General features: G+C 44.2%; 1 protein-coding gene across 4 annotated transcripts in view; it reads left to right on the plus strand.

Annotated features, from left to right (window-relative positions):
- The first annotated feature begins 4,012 nt into the window (after window positions 1-4,012).
- Window positions 4,013-19,092, plus strand: part of AUTS2 (activator of transcription and developmental regulator AUTS2) — a 1,145,593-nt gene continuing 1,130,513 nt past the window's right edge. For all 4 annotated transcript variants that reach the window (XM_082645103.1, XM_082645104.1, XM_082645106.1 and 1 more), the window contains exon 1: window positions 4,013-5,498. In XM_082645103.1, the coding sequence (XP_082501229.1) occupies window positions 5,190-5,498 (309 nt within the window). In that variant the 5' untranslated portion in view covers window positions 4,013-5,189. The remainder of the gene's footprint in view (window positions 5,499-19,092) is intronic.

Genomic DNA, 19,092 nt, shown 5'->3' on the forward strand with positions numbered 1-19,092 from the left:
AGAACATGACCAACTCTCCAGAAGCCCTATTTATGGTTCCTCCCAGTCATTAGCTCCCTTCAAGGGTAACTACTATCCTAACTTCTGATAGAACAAAAGAGTTTTGCCTCTTTTTGTACAATACATACTCTTGTGTGTCTCACTTCTTTTACTTAGCATCGTATTTATGAGATTCATGTATAATACTGCATTTAGAAGCAGATTGTTCGGGCTTCCCTGGTGGTGCAGTGGTTAAGAATCCACCTGCCAATGCAGGGGACACGGGTTTGAGCCCTGGTGGGAAGATCCCACATGCTGTGGAGCAACTAAGCCCGTGTGCCACAACTACTGAGCCTGCGCTCTAGAGTCCACGAGCCACAACTACTGAGCCTGCATGCCACAACTACTGAAGCCCATGCGCCTAGAGCCTGTGCTCCGCAACAAGAGAAGCCACCACAATGAGAAGCCTGCGCACCGTAACAAAGAGTAGCCCCCACTCGCCACAACCAGAGAAAGCCCGTGCACAGCAACGAAGACCCAACATAGCCAGTAAATTAATTAATTAAAAAAAAAGCAGGGCTTCCCTGGTGGCGCAGTGGTTGAGAGTCCGCCTGCCGATGCAGGGGACACGGGTTCGTGCCCCGGTCCGGGAAGATCCCACATGCCGCGGAGCGGCTGGGCCTGTGAGCCATGGCCGCTGAGCCTGCGCGTCCGGAGCCTGTGCTCCGCAATGAGAGGCCTGCGTACCGCAAAAAAAAAAAAAAAAAAAAAAAGCAGATTGTTCATTCTTAGTGATGTATAGTGTTCTGTTATATGAATATATCACCAATTATTTATCTACTGTTAATGAACATTCTGATTGTTTTCCAGTTTGGGGGTTATTATAAATAGTGTTGCTCTGAGCTGTTAATAGATATCTTTTGGTATATATTTGATATTAGTATATTCCTAGGAAAGGAATTTCTGGGCCAAAGTATTTTCATATGTTTACCTTTAAGATATATTGCAGTTTTCCAAAGCGGTTGTACCATATATATAGCACTTGATTGCTTGAGGAATCATTCTGAAGAAGTCATTTCAGCATAACAATTATAAGAACAACTTTTGGAGTCACTCAGGCCAAATTCAGCTTACCACAAAACAGCTATGGCAAGTATGCTTAAACTTCTTACACCTCAGTTTACTTACCTGTAAAACAGATATAATAAAACCTTTTTCAAGATTTATGAGAATTAAATGAGATATTTATTTGAATGCAACTTAGAACAATGCCTGGCACATAGTAAGTGCTTATTATATGGTGTCTGTTAATCATTAGCTCTTACAACATAGACAATATGGAGAATCAGAAACAAATATGGACAATATAATCCAGAAACAATTTTAATTCACTGATGGAAGAAAATTGAGACTCTGACCCAAAAGGCATTACCAATTCCAGTGAGCATTACACTTGCACCCTGAAAAAAAATCATTTAAACATTATCCCAAAATGCATTTGCAAATTACTCTTGCCAGAGGCAAGGTTCTTGGATGCAGTGCATTACCATCCATTTTTTTTCCCTATCAGACATTACTCTTTAAAGACAGGACTGCCAAGGGCTACTCCGGAAAGTCACTAATATTATACTTTTTATTATATTTGCCAATTTCACACCTTCCTCAACCCAGCCCCCAAAGTTGTTGAAAAGTGACTGAAAGTACGTTAGTTGCCAGTTTTCCTTGAAACTTATCAGTATTTATGTTCCACATTCTTAAAAATACTAAAAATAAGCCCAGATCCTTGCTTTAAATTACAAAGACCTTGCCTTTTTTTTTTTTTTCTTTTGTAGGAATGAGCTTGATAACCTCAGAGTAGGTTTCAGCAGCTGCTGGGACAATGCCTAAGAAGTTACACTGTGTACAGAGGTACTTTTTAGTTAATGGCTCCAGGGGCAGCATGCTCAGTTATCTTAGGTAATTTTGGAAGGTGGCACCGTGTTCCTAATAAATTGCATCAGATCCCATCTATCAGTTACTAGTTTCAAGAAATACAGCACTCAATCTACTTGAAAATATGTGTTTTGAGAAGGCCAGTGGTAGACCTGAAAAGGGACTTTCTGAACATATTGAAACTCTTTGTCTTACAGATGAGAAAACTAATCATTTAACAGTCTTGCCTAAGGTCAAACGGTTTGTTCCCTGGACACTTAGAAAGCTTGAGTCTCATTCACGGTTCAGTGGTTGCTACTCTTTGCTCTTGTTTCTCGGCGTCCACCATCCTCCTATCCGGTCCCGTCCCCTACCTCAACTTCAGAAAGATCCAGACCTGGGATCCGGAAATGGGGACACTGAACAACTGTGCCTTAAGGGAATGACCAACCATTAAATTGTCGTAAGTGCAAGATGAGTGAGGTTTGCCTGCTAGAACATTAAGATCTAAGAAGGAAGACCTTCTCTGTTTTATGGACCACTGTATTCCCAGCACAGTGCTTGGTACATAACAGGCTCTAATAATTGTTAAATGAAGAAATGATTGAATGAATATTAGGTATGTCAGGTTGTCACGTCCTTTTTCTTTTCTACCTCCTTCCAGTTGTACTAACAAAACGTGCAGATTTAGATTCAAAGAGGAGAAATCATGTACAAAGCGCCCAGTACGGTGCCTGATTCATTGTGGGCAATTAAAAAAGGTCCGTTCATTTTCCTTTTCTTCCAAGTGTAGGGTACTGGGGGTAAGGGGTGATGTGCCATGTTGTTTATGTGCCTGGACATAAACTGACGTGGGTAACTAACAGGCTGGTGGAAAGGGTTGTCGGCGTTTTTCTGATCCGTATCAGAAATTCCAGTGCCCCGAAAATGTACAGCTTTTTTACCCAGAGAGGCTGGTCGCGTTTATCTATTCTGGGCTGCAGTCAACTCTTTTAATACAACTTTTTATAAGCATCAGCTACTTTGCGGCGGGAGGAGGGGCAGTGACAGGAAAAGCAGGGAACCCCCCTCTCCCCAGATAAAGGAAGCCCTCTGTGGCAGGGTCTGTGTTTTGCGGGTCTAACGAGTCCTCGGTCTGCGGCGGTCCCCGCCCCCTCCAGCCCCGCCTCCTCGCCCTAGGCCGCTGCAGCCGAGGTTCAAGTTCGGCACCCGGACGCGCGCTCGGTGCTCCGAAGCCTCCCGCGCCTCAAGGGCCCCCGCTCGAAGGCTAGGAGGACTCAGAGGTCATTAGGGTGCGGGGTCACTCGGCCACGCGTTGTGCTACCACGTGGCAGAAAAGTTTCCAACTCTGCCGTGGGGCTTCCCAGTGCCCCCCAGCGGAGCAGAGGCCCGCGGTTTGGCACCCGCTCCGTTTTCTGTCGCCTGCAGTCGCGCCCCATCTCGGGGAACCCCCGCCCCCTCTACCCCGGTATCCTCCTCTGAATCCCCTCCTTCCCTCGCTGCGAAGGTCGCCCCAGGAAAATACCCTGGGGGGTGGTCTCTGGAGAAGGCGGCCGGGGCGCCTCCAGCTGGCCTGGGGTAGGGGGGTCCAAGGACAAGTGTGCGGAGGAGGGCGCGGAGCTGGGCGCGCGGAGTAGACAGGCGACAGCGGCCCGCACTTGACCCCGGTGCGACTGGCGGGAACATTCCGCGGCTCCCACACTCCCGCGCGCCAACTCTGTCGGGTCGCAGCTGACCCCACGCGGGCTGCACCCTCCACGCCCCCACCCGCCCTCGCGCCCCATTCCTGGCTCCCCTCCGCCCCCAGTGCGCAGGCCCGGCCGCCCCAGCGCGCATGCCCTGGGCTCGCGAGCGCGGCCAGCCCCCAGCCTTTTGCTTTCTACACACTCTACAACTGGGGAGGGGGCGGGGTGGAGGGAGCCCGGCCGGCCACGTGATCCAGCCGGCCGGGGCCGCGGGGGCGGGAGCGCGCGCCGAGCGAGGCGCGGGGAGGGCGGTGCGCGTGCGCGCGGCGCGCGCGGGCGGGCACGGGGCTGGGCTGAGGCGGGCGGCGGCGGCGGTGGGCCGGCCGCGGAGGGGGAGGAGCGGGAGCTGAGCGAGGCAGGCGGGCGGAGGATGGGGCCGTGCCCGGGCTCCGGCTGCAGCCGCCGGGGGACACGCCGTGCACCCTCCGGCTCGGGGCTCTCGCGGCGGCGGCGGTGGCAGCGTTAGCGGCGGCGGTGAGAGCGGCGTTCCTGGCGCTTCCTGGCCGCGCTTCTCCCTCAGGCTGGGCGAAGAGAAGAGGCGGCGGCGGCGGCACACCGGTGTCTCTCCCGCTGGAGATTTCTTTCTGCTTTCCTCGTCGACTGACTCACCCCCTCCCTTTTTTGAGGAAGGGTGACCTCTTCTCTGGGACTGGAAAAAAAATTTTTTTGAGGAGGGGGGGTGGGTGGCAGTCTCAGGGGCTGCTTCTTCTCTTCTTTCATCTCCTCCTCCTCCCCCCTCCAAGCCCGAAAAGCAAACCCCACAACTGCTCCAGCATCCTCCTTCCCTTCCTCCACCTCCCTTCTCCACCTCTTCCAGTTTCGCCCTCTCCCCTCCTAATTATTTCATTATTATGCTTCCCTCTCTGGGGGGTCTCGTCCCTCTCAGGTCGCTTGGAAGCCTTGGCCTCCCCTGGATGCATTTCTTAAAAATTTTGGAGCCAGGGAGTGAGTTTTCTCTGAGGCGTGTGTGAGAGGCGTCGGGGGTGTTTTCCTGCGCGAGGGGCGGGTGAAGTTCATTGCCCCCACTTTCCCGCGACCTTTTCGGGCCCGATTTGGAGTCGAGGGGGGGCAGGCGTTTTCGGGGGGCGGGGGGCGCGGCGGAGAATGGCCGCGGGGAGGGCTCCCCGGAGCCTCCTAGTCTCTTGATCAAAGCATTCCGCTATTCTGATTTATTGCCTGCTTGGTGAGTTTTTTTTTTTTTTTTTTTTTTTTTTCCCCTCTAAAGGAGACCTGTGTGTTCAGCCATTACTTTGCTCGGCGCTGCTCACAGGAATCTCCGACCCTCAGTGCTGTGGGCAGCCCCGCACTTGGGCTCCTCGCCTCTCGCCCTCGCTCCCGTCCCTCCTCCCTCTCTCCGCCCCTTCCCCCTTTTCTTTCTCCGCTCTTTCTTCCCCTCTCTCCCTTCTTTCGGCCGCCGTCTCCCCCGCGCCCTCCTCGGGGCGGAGGGAAGCCGAGAAGGGGGAGGGAGGGATTGGTGTCAATTTTTTTGTGCGGCCGCGGCCGGAGCCTGTGGCGGGCAGGCGGCTAGCGGGGAGACCCCGGCGAAGCAGAGCCATGGATGGCCCGACGCGGGGCCATGGACTCCGCAAAAAGCGGCGGTCGCGGTCTCAGCGAGACCGGGAGAGGCGCTCCCGGGGCGGACTGGGGGCCGGCGCGGCCGGCGGCGGCGGGGCCGGCCGGACCCGGGCGCCCTCGTTCGCCTCGTCGTCGGGCTCCGACAAGGAAGACAATGGGAAGCCCCCGTCCTCCGCCCCGTCCCGGCCCAGACCCCCGCGGAGGAAGCGGAGAGAGTCCACCTCAGCCGAAGAGGACATCATTGATGGATTTGCCATGACCAGCTTTGTCACTTTTGAAGCGCTGGAGGTAAGGGGGACCCCCTCCCCCCGGTTTCCCTTTATAGGCACGACCCCCGCCCCCCGCCGCCGGCTGCGCCCGGCTCTGGTGCCTCCCCCGCCGCGCTCTGGTCGGTCTGGCTGGCTGGCTGTCTAGGCTGAGGTCTTATTGTTGGTGGTGGGGGGGAGCTGGGGGCGCGGGCAGACAGGCAGCAGGAGGGAATCGACAAGCCGTGCCTGGTCTCCAGGTTTCCTCGTTCTCTCTCGCCTTCCCCCTGCGCCCCCTCCCCGCACCCCCTCCACAGCAGATGGGCAGAAAGAAAGGGGTTCAGGCATCACAACAATGCGCCCCCCTCCACGGAGAGCTCTGCCCCTACTCCTTCCTCCTCTCCCTCCCCAATCATGGCTTCTTGGCTGGTGGAAGTCTGCTGGGTTTGGGGCGCCTGTGGACGGTTCTCTGTGTGCTTTCTACAGAGCCATATGTCCCTGTGTGTGTGTTTGTATAGACCTTTCCTGGGTGTCCTCGGGACCAGAGACTGATGGGGTTTTGTGGTTCTTTGCCCCCCTTCCCCTACCCCCTTTTTTTCTTTTCATTTCTTTTTTTCCTTTTTTTTTTTCTTTTCTTTTCTTTTTTTTTTTTTTTTTTTTTTGGTGAAGCTGGGGAAGGGGGCGTTTTCTCCTGGTTGGGAGAAAGGAGGGAGGAGGGGAGGGAAGAGAGGAAAGGATGGAATATCTTTCTGTATTCCGTACAGGGCTCTATTACAGAAAGGGTTAATTGTAATATTATCTATACACATACATATGCACATGTGTGTGTACATGAGCAATTCGGTTAAAGGACAGAAAAATGTACACTAGAGAGGACTAGTGGGAGGAAAGAATAAAATCCTAGCTGGTATCTGAAGGGCTTGTCACCCAATTGTCCCTCTCCTTTTCCTTTTTTTTTTGTGTGTGTTTTCTTTTTTTTTATCTTTCTGATTGGCTTTGTGTGTGTGTATATCTCTGCGTGTCTTTCTTTATTCTTTGGGCACCTGCAGCATTGATTTCCAAATGCACATTTTTCTGCCAGCTAAAGGGCTCCTTGGGGGTGGTGATGGGGGGCAGGTAGGAGGAGATTGTCCAGGGGTCAGAGGGAAACTCTCTCTACCTGGATGGATCTGATTTGGTGCTGGCATGGGTCACTGGCCTGTGTAAAGGTAACCTCCTTTTTTCTCCTCCACCCCCAACACGCCACACATACAGAGCGCTTTGAGACTCTGCAGAGTTGGTCCGGCTTTCTTAAGAACAAAACCAAGATAGGAGTTGGTTTCTAGCCTTTTCTGCACCTGGTGTGATGGTTTGAGGTTCCTGAAAGAAACTTTTCCTTTTCCCTTTGGTTTTTGCTGTTATTATGGTATTGTTTGCAATGCTCAAATGCAAGCTTTGTTAATGACAGCTTAAGTCTCACATGCGGTAACTGTACAGGTTTAGAGGTTTAGACGGCTGGTTCTGTGTGTGTGTTTGGGTGTCAAGTTTAAATATTTTTAAAAAGGAAGCCTTCCTGTTAGGGTTGTTCTTTTCTGTTTAAACTGCTTTTTGGTTGGGCTGCTGGTGGTGATGGTGGTGGATGGTGGCTAGTGGTTGGGGAGGAAGGGAGGGTGGTGGTATTGGTGGCCATAGATTCTGATGTTAGTGATTGAATCAGTTGTCCTTGGGTTCTAGAACTGGTGGTTTATTGGCTAAAATGGATCTTATGGAGTTCTTTTGAGTGTTGAGGCTCACCACTTGTTAGGATAATTCTAACTGTGGCTTCAACTTTGCCAAGGTGGGAGGGTACTGTACAGTGTGACCTCTTTCTCTCTGTCTCTCTGCTTCTCTTTTGCTTTAAAATAGGAATTGAAATGTCAATACGTGTCCTAGTACATGAATTAGAAAACGCTGCCTAGGATTTGGTTGCTATCAGTGGTTGGTTTAGGACAGTATTTGTAAGAGCTGCTTATAAGTGGTTTTGCTTCCTGCATGGTTATCCTGCTCTGCTATGTGGCCCTTCTCAGTAAGTAAGCAAGAGGGGCCTCCAGATTCCCATGAACATTTTTGAAGGCCAAGTAAAGATAAATATAACTTATGCAGTTGTTTTTGATTGTTCTACTTTTAATAAATATTTGACTGGGCTTGTGATGTATATGTCTATCCATCTGGCTTTTGAGAGAAAATGTGCCCATTCTAGTTTCTTTTGGGTGTAAAAAAATTTTTAATTTTTAAAGGCCAAGTTTGAAATGTACCATTAATACCATTCCTTTCCTTGCTGTGATTATTTTTCTGCTACTTTTCTAGATTCAAAACCCAGGTTACTTTGGTTAGCTGAATATTATACTACCTTCATATCTGAATATCATTTGAATATCTTTTTGTGGGTATAAAGGTCTGACTTTTTAAAAAGTTTCTTTAAAACTTTATAGAAAAATTTAAACATATACAGAAGTAGAGAGAACAGTATAGCAATCTCCAATGTACTGACACACCACCACCAGGTTCAACAATTGCCAACTCATGCCTCATCTTTAGGCCATCTACTCATTCTCTCCTCCCAGATGTGATGTGAGAAAATTGGTATATATTTCTAAGTGGTAATGACTCAAAAAAAAACAAAAAACAAACCCACCCAAAAAACCCACCCAAACCCATAGTACCATTATCACACCCAGGTTAATTAACAACAGTTCCCTAATATCATCAAATATCCTGTCAGTGTTCACATTTAGGCATCCTAATTTTTGTAGGAAAGCTGTAAATACACTTCTGAGGTTAAAAACACACAGTGGGGAATAAAAATCATCATGTATGTCTGGTTCTCTGGGAAAAGGTAGAACTGTCTGCTGCTTATCACATTTGTGTCCATGCTGGATGGTCAGACATATGTGTGTGGTGATCATTAAAATAAAACCTCTGGTGTCCCACTGTACTCAGTTTGGAAGATTTACTGAACTATCACTAAGAAATGTGAGAGCTTATTAGGAAGCAGACAACTAAACTATGAACTTGGACAGAAATGTATGTTACAGGAGTGCTTGTAAATGTTAAGAATTATTAGAGATTCTAAGAGTTATCCTAAATACATACTGTGTTTTTGTGTGTAGAAATGAAATCACTTGTCACCACGTGTCATCAAGGTTGCTGCTAGTGTGATACTGTGATTAGAAACCAGAAATATTGGCTTGCACAGCTTGGCTTTTAAGCTTATGTGGGTTCAGAGCAGTAGCTAGCTAACTGTGGAGTGTATACTTTGGGTGTTAATGGGCACATCATTTGACTCCTATGGTTTTGTCTAGAGTAGCTCATTTTGACTTCCCTTTTAAGAAGGGGCTCCTAACTCATAATGAAATGTCCTGATAAAATTGTTCCAGACTAACTGTGGTTTTACTTACAGTACTGGAGGAAAAATAAGAAACTTGTCTAATGAGAATCTACATTTTTATGTTGATTTATTTTTCACTACTGTTGGTTCTTATTTAAAATGAAAGCTTTGGATGGGGTTTGAGAAGTCCCACACTTTATATGCAGTGAAACTGGCAGAGGTAGTTTCGTATTCTGCAGGGACACTTGTCTTGAGTAATTGTGCCCTGAAGTTCAAGTATGTGATTGTGAAGAGCCTCATGATAGAAGATAAGAGGGTAAGTGAGGAGGCGAAAGTTGAACATGGTGTTCTTTTCATTATGCATTTGAGAAGCAGAATTACCATTTGGTATGGTATTGTTTATTTGAATATTCTTTGAATACAAGTGAATATCCCCAGATATCAAGCCTCATTAAAAAGTGGTTTCCAGCAAACAAAGTATAAATGGGAATGTTGGGGTTCTAGTACTGTCAGCATACCCTGATGTGCCAGATAATATTACCTTTCTGTCATTATTTGCATTTCTTTCTGTGTAGTCTTGATTAGGAAGCCATGTGAGCACTATGACTGAAAATCTGCAAATCCATTATTTTTCCCCTCACTCGGCTGCTATGTACTGGGTTCTTAGGGCAGCCTCCTTTTGTACAACTGACCAAGGGAAGCAAAGATGAAATTATTGGGATTAGCAGGTAGGAGGCTAGTTGGAGCTTTGCAGGCTTGTGAAAATGAAGGAAGACTCCGTTCTGGTGGGTGGAGAATCAAACTAAGACTTTCATGTGGTCTTCATTTCCTATGTGTTTCAGGGCTTACGTGCACATTGGTAGTGTAAATAGGCTGTACAGAATTTGATGTGCTTGTAACATGCCAGGTTTGTAGGCTGTAATAATTTACTATGGTCAAATCTCACTTATTCCGTTGTTTAAAAAGCATTAATCGTTTTCCTTGTATCAGTCAGCAAATATTCATGGAGTGTTTGATATGTGCAAGGTACTAGAAAGAGTGCAGACACCTAAAATATATATAGTGTCTTGAAGGAGTGTGCAGTTTAGTTGAAAAATTAAGTCCAGCACCTATAAAATGTTTTTGAAACAGGCACTTGAATGCCTAATACCAACTAGGTGCAATAGGCTTTCAGAGAAGGGATAGTGAGATAGGCTGAAGTGTTTGAGAAGGCTTCCTGGAGAATATGGGGCCTAGAAGGTTGAAGTGATTTGGATAGACACGGAGGGAGTGTGGGGGGGTGGGCATTCTAAAAAGAGGGAATGGTGAAGAAGGCACAGAAACAAGATGAGTGATTAGGTTTTGCGGGCAAGGGAGTGCTGGTAGAAATGAGAACAAAATTGTGTAAGAAAGAGTGCTTGTTTGGGAGTCGGGAGACCAGTGGAGACCCACACTCCAGGCTTGGCTGTCCTAACCAGTTGAGTGACCTTGGGAAGGCACTCTTTAAAATCCTCATTTTCTTTTTCCACAAGTTGAGAGGTTTAGAGTAGTTTTAGAGCAAAGGTACCCAAGCTGGAACGGGACATAGTTCTGTGGATGTTCATAGGTTGTGTTCCAGACCAAAAAAATGTGATCTACTCTCAGATAGTTTTGGAACTTGATGGGCTAGACAAAATTAAATGGGTGACTTGTTCTGCCCAGGTTAGAAGTCTTTTGTAATGTGTATATGAGTTTTGATATTAGAGAAGGAGAAGTGATGTGCCTTATTTCCTAATTTATATGACCACAGGGCACTTTCATTCTTGGCATTATAATTCATAATCTATAAGCCAGTATGGGAAATGCTGGAAAAGATTTCAATGGTCCCTTCCAGGTCTTGGCACTTGATAGTCTCTGAGTCTAGGGTGAGTGGGCTGATGATAGACAACTTGGAAAACCAGGCACAGAAGTTTGGAGTCAGAGTAGAGGCTGCTGCTTAAGTAGGAGTGGCAAGGGGAGTGTGAGATGTAAATAATGATGATTAGTCCACTTTTCCTTCTGCTCCCTTTTCCTGCCTGGTGTCAGCCCTTCATTGATTGTTAGCAACCCCACACATGAGGTGAATATTGGTGAGTGATCTCATTAATAGTTCTTTCATTGTGATAGCAGCCCAATTCTGATGCTACCAAGCTGCCTTCCAGCCAGAGTTGAGTTTTATCCTATCTTGGTTCCTTCTGGTTTCCTGTAATGCTGATTTTTAGCAAGCTGGGAACGAAGGCTGGATGAGAAAGGAGGTTGACACTGATGTTAAAATAAAGGTTTCAGATTATCTGCCTTTTGCTCGCTTAAGTATGATGTGTTCATTCAAGAAAGGTCAGAACCCTTCATCTGCTGTTACACAGCCAGTGAAAGCTATGGAGCTATGTTTTTGTTACATTTTTCTCTTTCTATCTTGGGAAGTTTGGGATGGGACTGTGGAGTAAATGGGTCAGTTCCAGCATTTCACTTCAGACAATTTGCATAGCTTTAGGATCTGAGGAGTTCCTAAGTGGTGAGAAAGTCTACAGAAAAAAAAAAAAAAAGGACTGTGAACGTGCTTGGTTATGAATTCAGGTATATTACTATGCTTACTGAATTTCAGTATTTCACTGAACAAGGCAGAGCATCACTCCAGGAGTATTTATGGGAGATGAGGTCGAAGATTGCGATATGGTGATTCCACATGCCTTGTGTTAGTTGTTGAGATGAACTACTTTAGATCTTTTTTGGAAGTAGGCAGGGTATACATGAATCAGTAAATTTAAAAACTGAATCACAAAGTTAGTGATTACCCTTTAATCCTTTTTGAGAGTGTTTTCCTCTAGCTTTCACCATTGAAAAAGGGTTAAAAAAGACAGGGCATTCAATATGATTCCAGGAGATTCAAGGAGCATTGAGGGTGTTAAAGAGATTCTAACTATACAACAGTTCTATATGCTGTCAAAAAAAAATGGTGATTATTTAGTTTGAGGGAATGTGAGGATTAGAAATAAGGTCCCCAAGCCAAAAAAATAAGAGTTGAGGGCAGCTGTTAAAGAATAATTTAGGTTCCACTTGCTAAATTTGGAAGCCTTTGGACATAAGGTCAGTTGTACTTTTTGATGGAGGGAGTGTGTGTGTGTGTACGCACGCAGAGGGTGGATGGTGGGTTAGTGTTTTTACATTTTATTTTACCCCTATGCTGTAATATACTAATATATTAAGTGTAGCCTAACTTTGTAAAAGTGCCTCATACTATTTCTTTTTTTTCTCAAGAAACAACACTTTTTTCAGGGTTGGGATTAAACCCAATATTTTGTTGATATAGGAAAAAGACCTTGGTAATGGGATAGCAGCTATTCATTTGAGAAAGTTCTGGAAAAAAATCAGATTGAAAAACTCTCAAACAATTGAAGTTTGGAAGAGCAGGAAGGGAATTAATTTGGCGAAACCCAAGACAGGAGAGCATCAAAACCAATTTAGGGACATTTAGCTGGGTCAGAACAGTTTTTCTTATATAATGTGTGCCTGTTCAATGAATAGATGAATGCAGAATTTTTTTTTTTTCTAGAAGTGGGGCACAGAATTTAAGGCTGGTGAGGCCCTAAATTTGCGTTTCTTCTTCCAGATCTGAACTGTGTTCTTACTTCATTTCTTCTAACAAGCCTGCAGGGTAGGGGGTATGCAGTCAGTACTTATCTTGTAAGGTCACAAAGAATAGATCCTTTTTATGCTGTTAGTGACTGAAGAGGGGAGGGGTGGATTTAACTTAGTCTGGCTTCCTTTGCTTGCTTAGGAAGAGACTAGGCAAGTACAGGCTTCTCTGTGTCATTCCTTTTCAGTCTCTGATTCCATCTTTTGCAAGGGGACTTGTAACCTGAAATCATTTGTATTGCTGCCGTCTTTCTAGGTTTTTATTTCATATACTAGTGCATGTGTCAGTCTCATCCTAGGATCCAGTAGACTCCCCACCACCCACTGCCCACCTACCTCCTTCTCTCCCTCCCTCCCACCCAACTTCCTTCCCCCTTTCCTCTTCCTTTACTGAGATAGAGTTATCAAAATTATGAATTTTGAAAGGCAATGGATTTAGGAAGTTCCGAATGAAATGTAGAACTTTGAATTACAAACCTTATTATTTGAACATTGACAGTCTGAGGGACTCGGAAGTTAGCACCATGAGGATAAATTGCTTGCCTCAGTTTTCTGGGCTGTTATCAGCTCATCATTCTGATTTCTCATTCATTTGTGAGCTCTGGTTAGAGTTTGCCTGAATAAATACCACAAATGACCAAGTACATACATATATTTTGTCGTTTTGGCTTGCCACTATACCATGTAGTGCCATATCTCTGGGCCCTGGAAAACCCAAGTGCGCAGAGATATGGCATTTGGACACAAGTAAAATGGAGCCACAAGAGGAGAAGGGAAAGCCCACAGTTTGTAAGTAAAGGAAAATGGCTAATGCAGGTTGGGATTCATTTTTGACAGAAAGCCTTCAAATTTCAAGTACTGTGTGATTGTTATTAACTGAAGCATTTTGAAATGACCTGGGTTAGATACAGAAACACAGCCTGTGAAGACAAAATGCGACTCTGGGTTATATGGGTGAAATGTGATACCTTTAGACTGAATCTGGGACAGGATTTAAGTCAATGCCAGGGTCAAGTTGTGATGATTCCTGAGGGGTGTCAGGGATGTTGTTTTCCTTGTCTCCACACCTACCTTCCCGTGTAGCACAACCCACCAACTTCATTTTACATTTCTGCAAAGTTTCTCATGGCAGTGATATTTTAGAGCTTGAAAAGAGGAATTAAGAGAGTCTAGTTTTGCAGTGATTTCTCGATAGTTATAGTGAAGTAGACTTTTTTTTTTTTTTTGGTTGTTTGCTAGGGTCTCTGTGCAGTTATGCTTACTGGCTAAAGGTTGCTGGCTAAAGGTGATTTAGTGAATAGTTTTCCATAGTTAGAAACTAAGTAAGAAAAAAAAAACCTAAGGAAATAAAGATGTAGATGGAACAGTAGTTGAACATTAGAATATCACTTGTTTTCCAGCCACATACTAGAAATTCCAATGTTCCACCCATTCTCTCTGTACATGTTCAGTTGGCAAAAATAATGAAGATCCTGGATTGTGCTGTTCTAAGAAATGATCTTATGTAGTTCAAGTGAAATCATACTTTCACTGGGGCAAAAGGGGAAACAAGCATTTGGTATTGTGTGTTGCTACATATTACAAAGTTTGCTCCTTTCTCATTTGTTAGGCTGATCAGTTTGATTATATGTGAAAATTACAGTTTTGAGTTTAATGTGCATAGCTACATCTTCAGGGGGTGTTATCCTAAAGTTAGGACCTCAACTTTTTCAGAGCAGTCTTTTGATCCATTTCAGCTCAGCTATTGTTGGTTGATGTGCTTTCTAAGCCAGAGCGACATTAGAGGCACAGTTGTTGTCTTTAGAAATGCTGTAGTTCTTCCTCTCATTTTGCAAATGAAAACACAGCCTAGAGGGGTTAATTGTCCTGCTTAAGATCACACTGGGAGTTAGAGGCTCTCAGTGTTATCCAGTGAAACTAGGAGACTGCTTTTCCTCGGTACTTGGATTCCTAAGGATTGGGAACATTGGAAGGTAAAAAATAATAATAATAATAATAACTGCAAATGAGGATGATCAACCATGATTGTAAAGATTCCCATTTTTCCCAAGAAATGTTCTGATTATTACCCAGTATCTTTCCCCCAGTGTACAATTGGCCTTTCTCTGCAGGTCCATTAGTCTTTTTTAACACCCCCTCCCCTCCATAATGAAGATGTAAGAGAAAAAATAAATATTAGGGTGATGATGTGAGGGTTTCTTATCCTTGAATAACCGATGGGAAGATAAAATAATTATTTGAATGTAAGATGGTCTTAATGTGGCCGCTTAAAATTTTAACGTAATTTTTTTGGGTAGAATATTTTTCTTCAGCCTGGCAATTCAGAGAGACTCAGAGCAACTTACTAAAGTTGGTAGCAGAACATTTGAAACAAGTGAACTTTGGAATATGGTTGGGTTGAAGACTCAACCAAACTTTTCTTCTGAAGAAGAAAGACTCAAAATATTAAATCCACATGATGTGTTGGCTAAGCCATCTTGCCTGTTTATCGCTGAACCAGAAAATTTATAACAACTGTTTGTCATGTGTATATATTTATAGCCATTCATACAATGAAAAGAAGTTTTCATGAGATTGTAATAACATATCAAGATGGATGTAATTAAAACAGAAGCAGATTGACACCCTGAATTAAATGCAAACCATAAACCAGGATACCTGAGCATTGGTACCTTACATATTTGCTGCAGGGGGCAGTCAGCCAAATATGCAAATAAAAAGACATTGATGAATTTCCCTGGGTGTGTATGTTGTGGTTGCAGAGAACCCAACTATTTTATTAATCTTTTATCAAGCATTGTTTAGATTGCAGCAACAATGGAATGTATTAATTTGGCAGACCAAATAGCTTAGGACCAGAACGTAGGAAATAATAAGGGGAACACATGATTGATATACTGTCCTATAAATAACACATGCAACTGACAGAGAGAGGGTCTGAGTAATCTTTAGATCTGTGCTTAATGTCACTGATGCACTTGTTAAACCAGGATGTTTGAGTTGAACTTCAGTCAGAGAGGCTGCCTCCCATTTAAAATGCAGGTCTATCTCTAGTTATACCCTGGACTGATGTGTTGACAAAATTGGTGTAAATCGAATTTTTGTAAATTGAGTGAATGTACCAGGGGAATCTTACTGTGAAAAAATATGACTAAAAAAGAAAATCAAGTATGGTACTCTTCCTCTCTGCATAGAAGCTTGGATTTTGTTAGAGTGAGTCTCTTTAGGTGGGCATTGCTTTTCCTGAGACACTTTTCTGCATGTGTTCCCCGTGCTCCTGGAAGAAAGTGACTGTGAGATTTGCATTTTCTGTACAGGTTTCATACCTCACTTGGTCGGTGCTTCCAGGAATAATTGGTGGTGATTTGAATAAGCCCACATCATTCAGATTTCAGAGGTTGGTTTTCAAGTGCGTGCTAAGGAGGGCTTGCAGCTATGAATATGGAGTATGATTTTCCATATCTGTTCCATTGGGAAGTCCGGGCATGTCATAACCACTTCAGAGCCATGATTGTATGGAGACACCCTAGCTATAATTTTTCTATATGACAGTTCACTTTTAAAATTGTAAAGATGCCAAGTGCAGGACTGTATTGTTATTAGGGAAGTCGGTGACATCTGTTATATCTTGTTAACCAGGGGAGGAAAATGCTTTAATCAAAACATCTAATTATGCCCTCTCAACTGATGAAAGATCTTTTGCTAAATTTTTGGAATTGGCCTTAATGGAAGAAGCTGGCCTCTACAGGAACTGTGAAGTAAATTTACTCTTTTTATTTGAAAAATACTTATCACTAACCGTGGTGACATAAGGGTATTTTAATTTTATCAAATTGCTCTTGTGCTGTGTGTTGAAGATAGATATTTTCAGAAGTTGTCTAAGCCAGCATGAAGTTTTTGTTTTTGTCCTCCCTCTCACCCTCATAGCATGTGAGGCCCCAGAGGCAGTTTGTACTTACAGATGTGAGCCTAGGAAGATACTTGGTGGCTAACAGCCACCTGGAGAGGGAGCAAATGATAATTACAGGTGAGAAGCTGGGGGATAATTCAGCCTGTGTGCTGGGAGGTGTGATTTCATACCTGAGTGTTAAAACCTTCCCTGTTAGACAGTTGTGTTGTTTTAAAATTAGTTTTATTAGTCTAATATAGAAGTGGCCCAGATTGTTCCAGGTCATCTTCAGTTGAAGGAATATAACTGTTTTTAAGCACTGAATATATAGTGTGATTCCAGAAATATTTCCTGTGTTTAAAAGTAGCTTCATGTAATACCTGAAAGTACCAAAAACTGTGTTTAATTCAGCATATCTACAACACTTCTCGCCTCCTTGATCACTTTATAAAAATTGTTAAATTTTTTGGCAATGTATTTTGGATCATGCGTACCTTAAACTTGTCCAGTAAAGCCATCCTTTATCTGTATTTCAACCCAGAACTACTTCTATCTGCAGCAGTTCTGTCTCCAGAATCACAGATAACAGCAATAGCAATGGTAGTAGTACTAATCACAATAAACTTACTGGTAACGCTGACCTCAGAGCAATGCTTTATTTCTTCGGTTTCAGAGTATTTCGTCTTTGTGAAATGATTTTCCCGTGGATTAAGATCTTGGGGAAAGCCTAAGGGAGTTTTTGAAGTGTTGACCGTGACACAGTGTACTCCGTGTTTTATTTGGGATCTGGTGGGACGTTCAAGTGCTGTTAATTTTTTCTTGGTCTGTTACATGCTCTGTCATGGCTTGTTGTGTGTAACTTGGGAATATGACTGGAACCTTGGAAAAGAGAGAGCCAGAGTTATCTTCCTATATTTCTAATGTATTGTTTCATTTCCCTGTATTCTCTAACTTTTAGCCTCTGTACTCTCCCTACATGTATCCTTCTTGAGGTATTTGAGGCTCTCAGAATTGTTGCCTCCTTTACTCAGTAATCCATGTGTAGTAGGTACTCAGTCAGTGTTTATTTAGGGTTGATCTATTTCCACAAAAATTCTATGAAAAGAAACTTCAGGAGAGGGAGCTACTACTTACTTAGTACTTACTCTGTGCCAGGCATTGTGCTTGGAATTTTGCATTCATCGTCTCATTAGAGCTACGCTGTGGAAAAAATGAATGATATCCCTGATTTATAGTCGAAGACACTGAGGCTCAGAGAAGTTAAGTCAACTTGCAGAAGGTCAGTATGAGAGGCAGGAAATGCAGCGGTTTCTGCCTGACCTGAAAGCTCGAGCTCCTCATCCCTTTCTGCTCTTCTTTTAATACAGATTCATTTTGTGACAGAGTCCTAAATGGGTCTCTGGTAGGCTACATTTGTTTGTTCCTTGTTGCTGCTGAAAATTGTCTTGGTTACAAGGGATTTTCTAGGTATAATAATAGGATTTAGGGAGGGGAGAGTACCTCACCATCTTTTGGGAAGTTCTTTATTTTGTTTTTAAAAGCTGGAGTTTACCATAGGTGGCTGCCACTCATACAGTACATCTGTAGCATGTTTGTTGTTGGTTTGATTTTTTTTTCTTTTTCTTTCTCTCTGTCCCTTTCACTGTTTTTCCCTGTATTAAAATCTGACCTTTTTCCTGGTCACACAGATCGGGTAGATTTTAAGCCTTTGTCAAAGGCAAGTGCTCAGGCTGGTAATATTGAGGGTAACTGTGTACTGAATCCTTTCACATACTTAATGTTGCTGATTTCTTACAACAGCCCCTAGAACAGAAGTGTAGAATTGGAGAAGGGACTGGTACCCTCTCAACAGGGCATTGTGGGTATAAGCTTATTTTCTACTATAAATTCCTAAGTATTTTGCTTGATTTTAAACTATTCTAAGAAGTAGCACTTCTCTTGGCAATCTATTCCACAGTAAGACAGACCTTACTGGTAGATTTTTGTTTTTGTTTTTTAACTAATAGGTACTGCATTCTTTCTGGTGAAAGAATGTACTAAGATATCTTTATCTTGAAGGTACCAATGACAAATAGTACATTATTTCCTCTGTCATTGTTTCATTGTTCTAAGCACATTTGCAAATTGTTCTCACCCATGCCCCCACTCCACCCTGTAGAGGTTTGTCTTTGCTACAAAAGAGTATGTGGTCTCTTCTCTCAAAAGAGAATGTGACTGTTAGATTTGCTTCTTATGGAAATCCCAACTGTGATTAGAGTACCGTACATTCTTTTTTTTTTTTAATATAAACTTATTTATTTATTTATTGACTGCGTTGGGTCTTCGTTGCTGTGTGCGGGCTTTTTCTAGTTGCAGCGAGCAGGGGCTACTCTTCGTTGTGGTGCGCAGGCTTCGCATTGCAGTGGCTTTTCTCTTGTTGTGGAGCATGGGCTCTAGGTGCGTGGGTTTCAGTATTTGTGGCACGTGGGCTTCAGTAGTTGGGCGCACGGGCTTAGTTGCTCCATGGCAGGTGGGATCTTCCCAGACCAGGGCTCGCACCCATGTCCCCTGCATTGACAGGAGGATTCTTAACCACTGTGCCACCAGGGAAGTCCCAAGTACCGTACAGTCTTGAGAAGCCCCCTTTTCATCTCCTCTGGGCCAAATTGGGCCTCCACACAGTTCATCTTCTAAGACTTGGGGATTCAGACCTGACTGATGACCATCCCTTAAGGAGTGGTATAACACACACACGTACACGTGCAGTACCCTCCCTGGGTGTGACATTTCAAA

Source organism: Mesoplodon mirus, assembly GCF_964341445.2.
Source record: "Mesoplodon mirus genome assembly, chromosome: 15".
In the NCBI taxonomy this organism is placed as follows: domain Eukaryota; kingdom Metazoa; phylum Chordata; class Mammalia; order Artiodactyla; family Ziphiidae; genus Mesoplodon; species Mesoplodon mirus.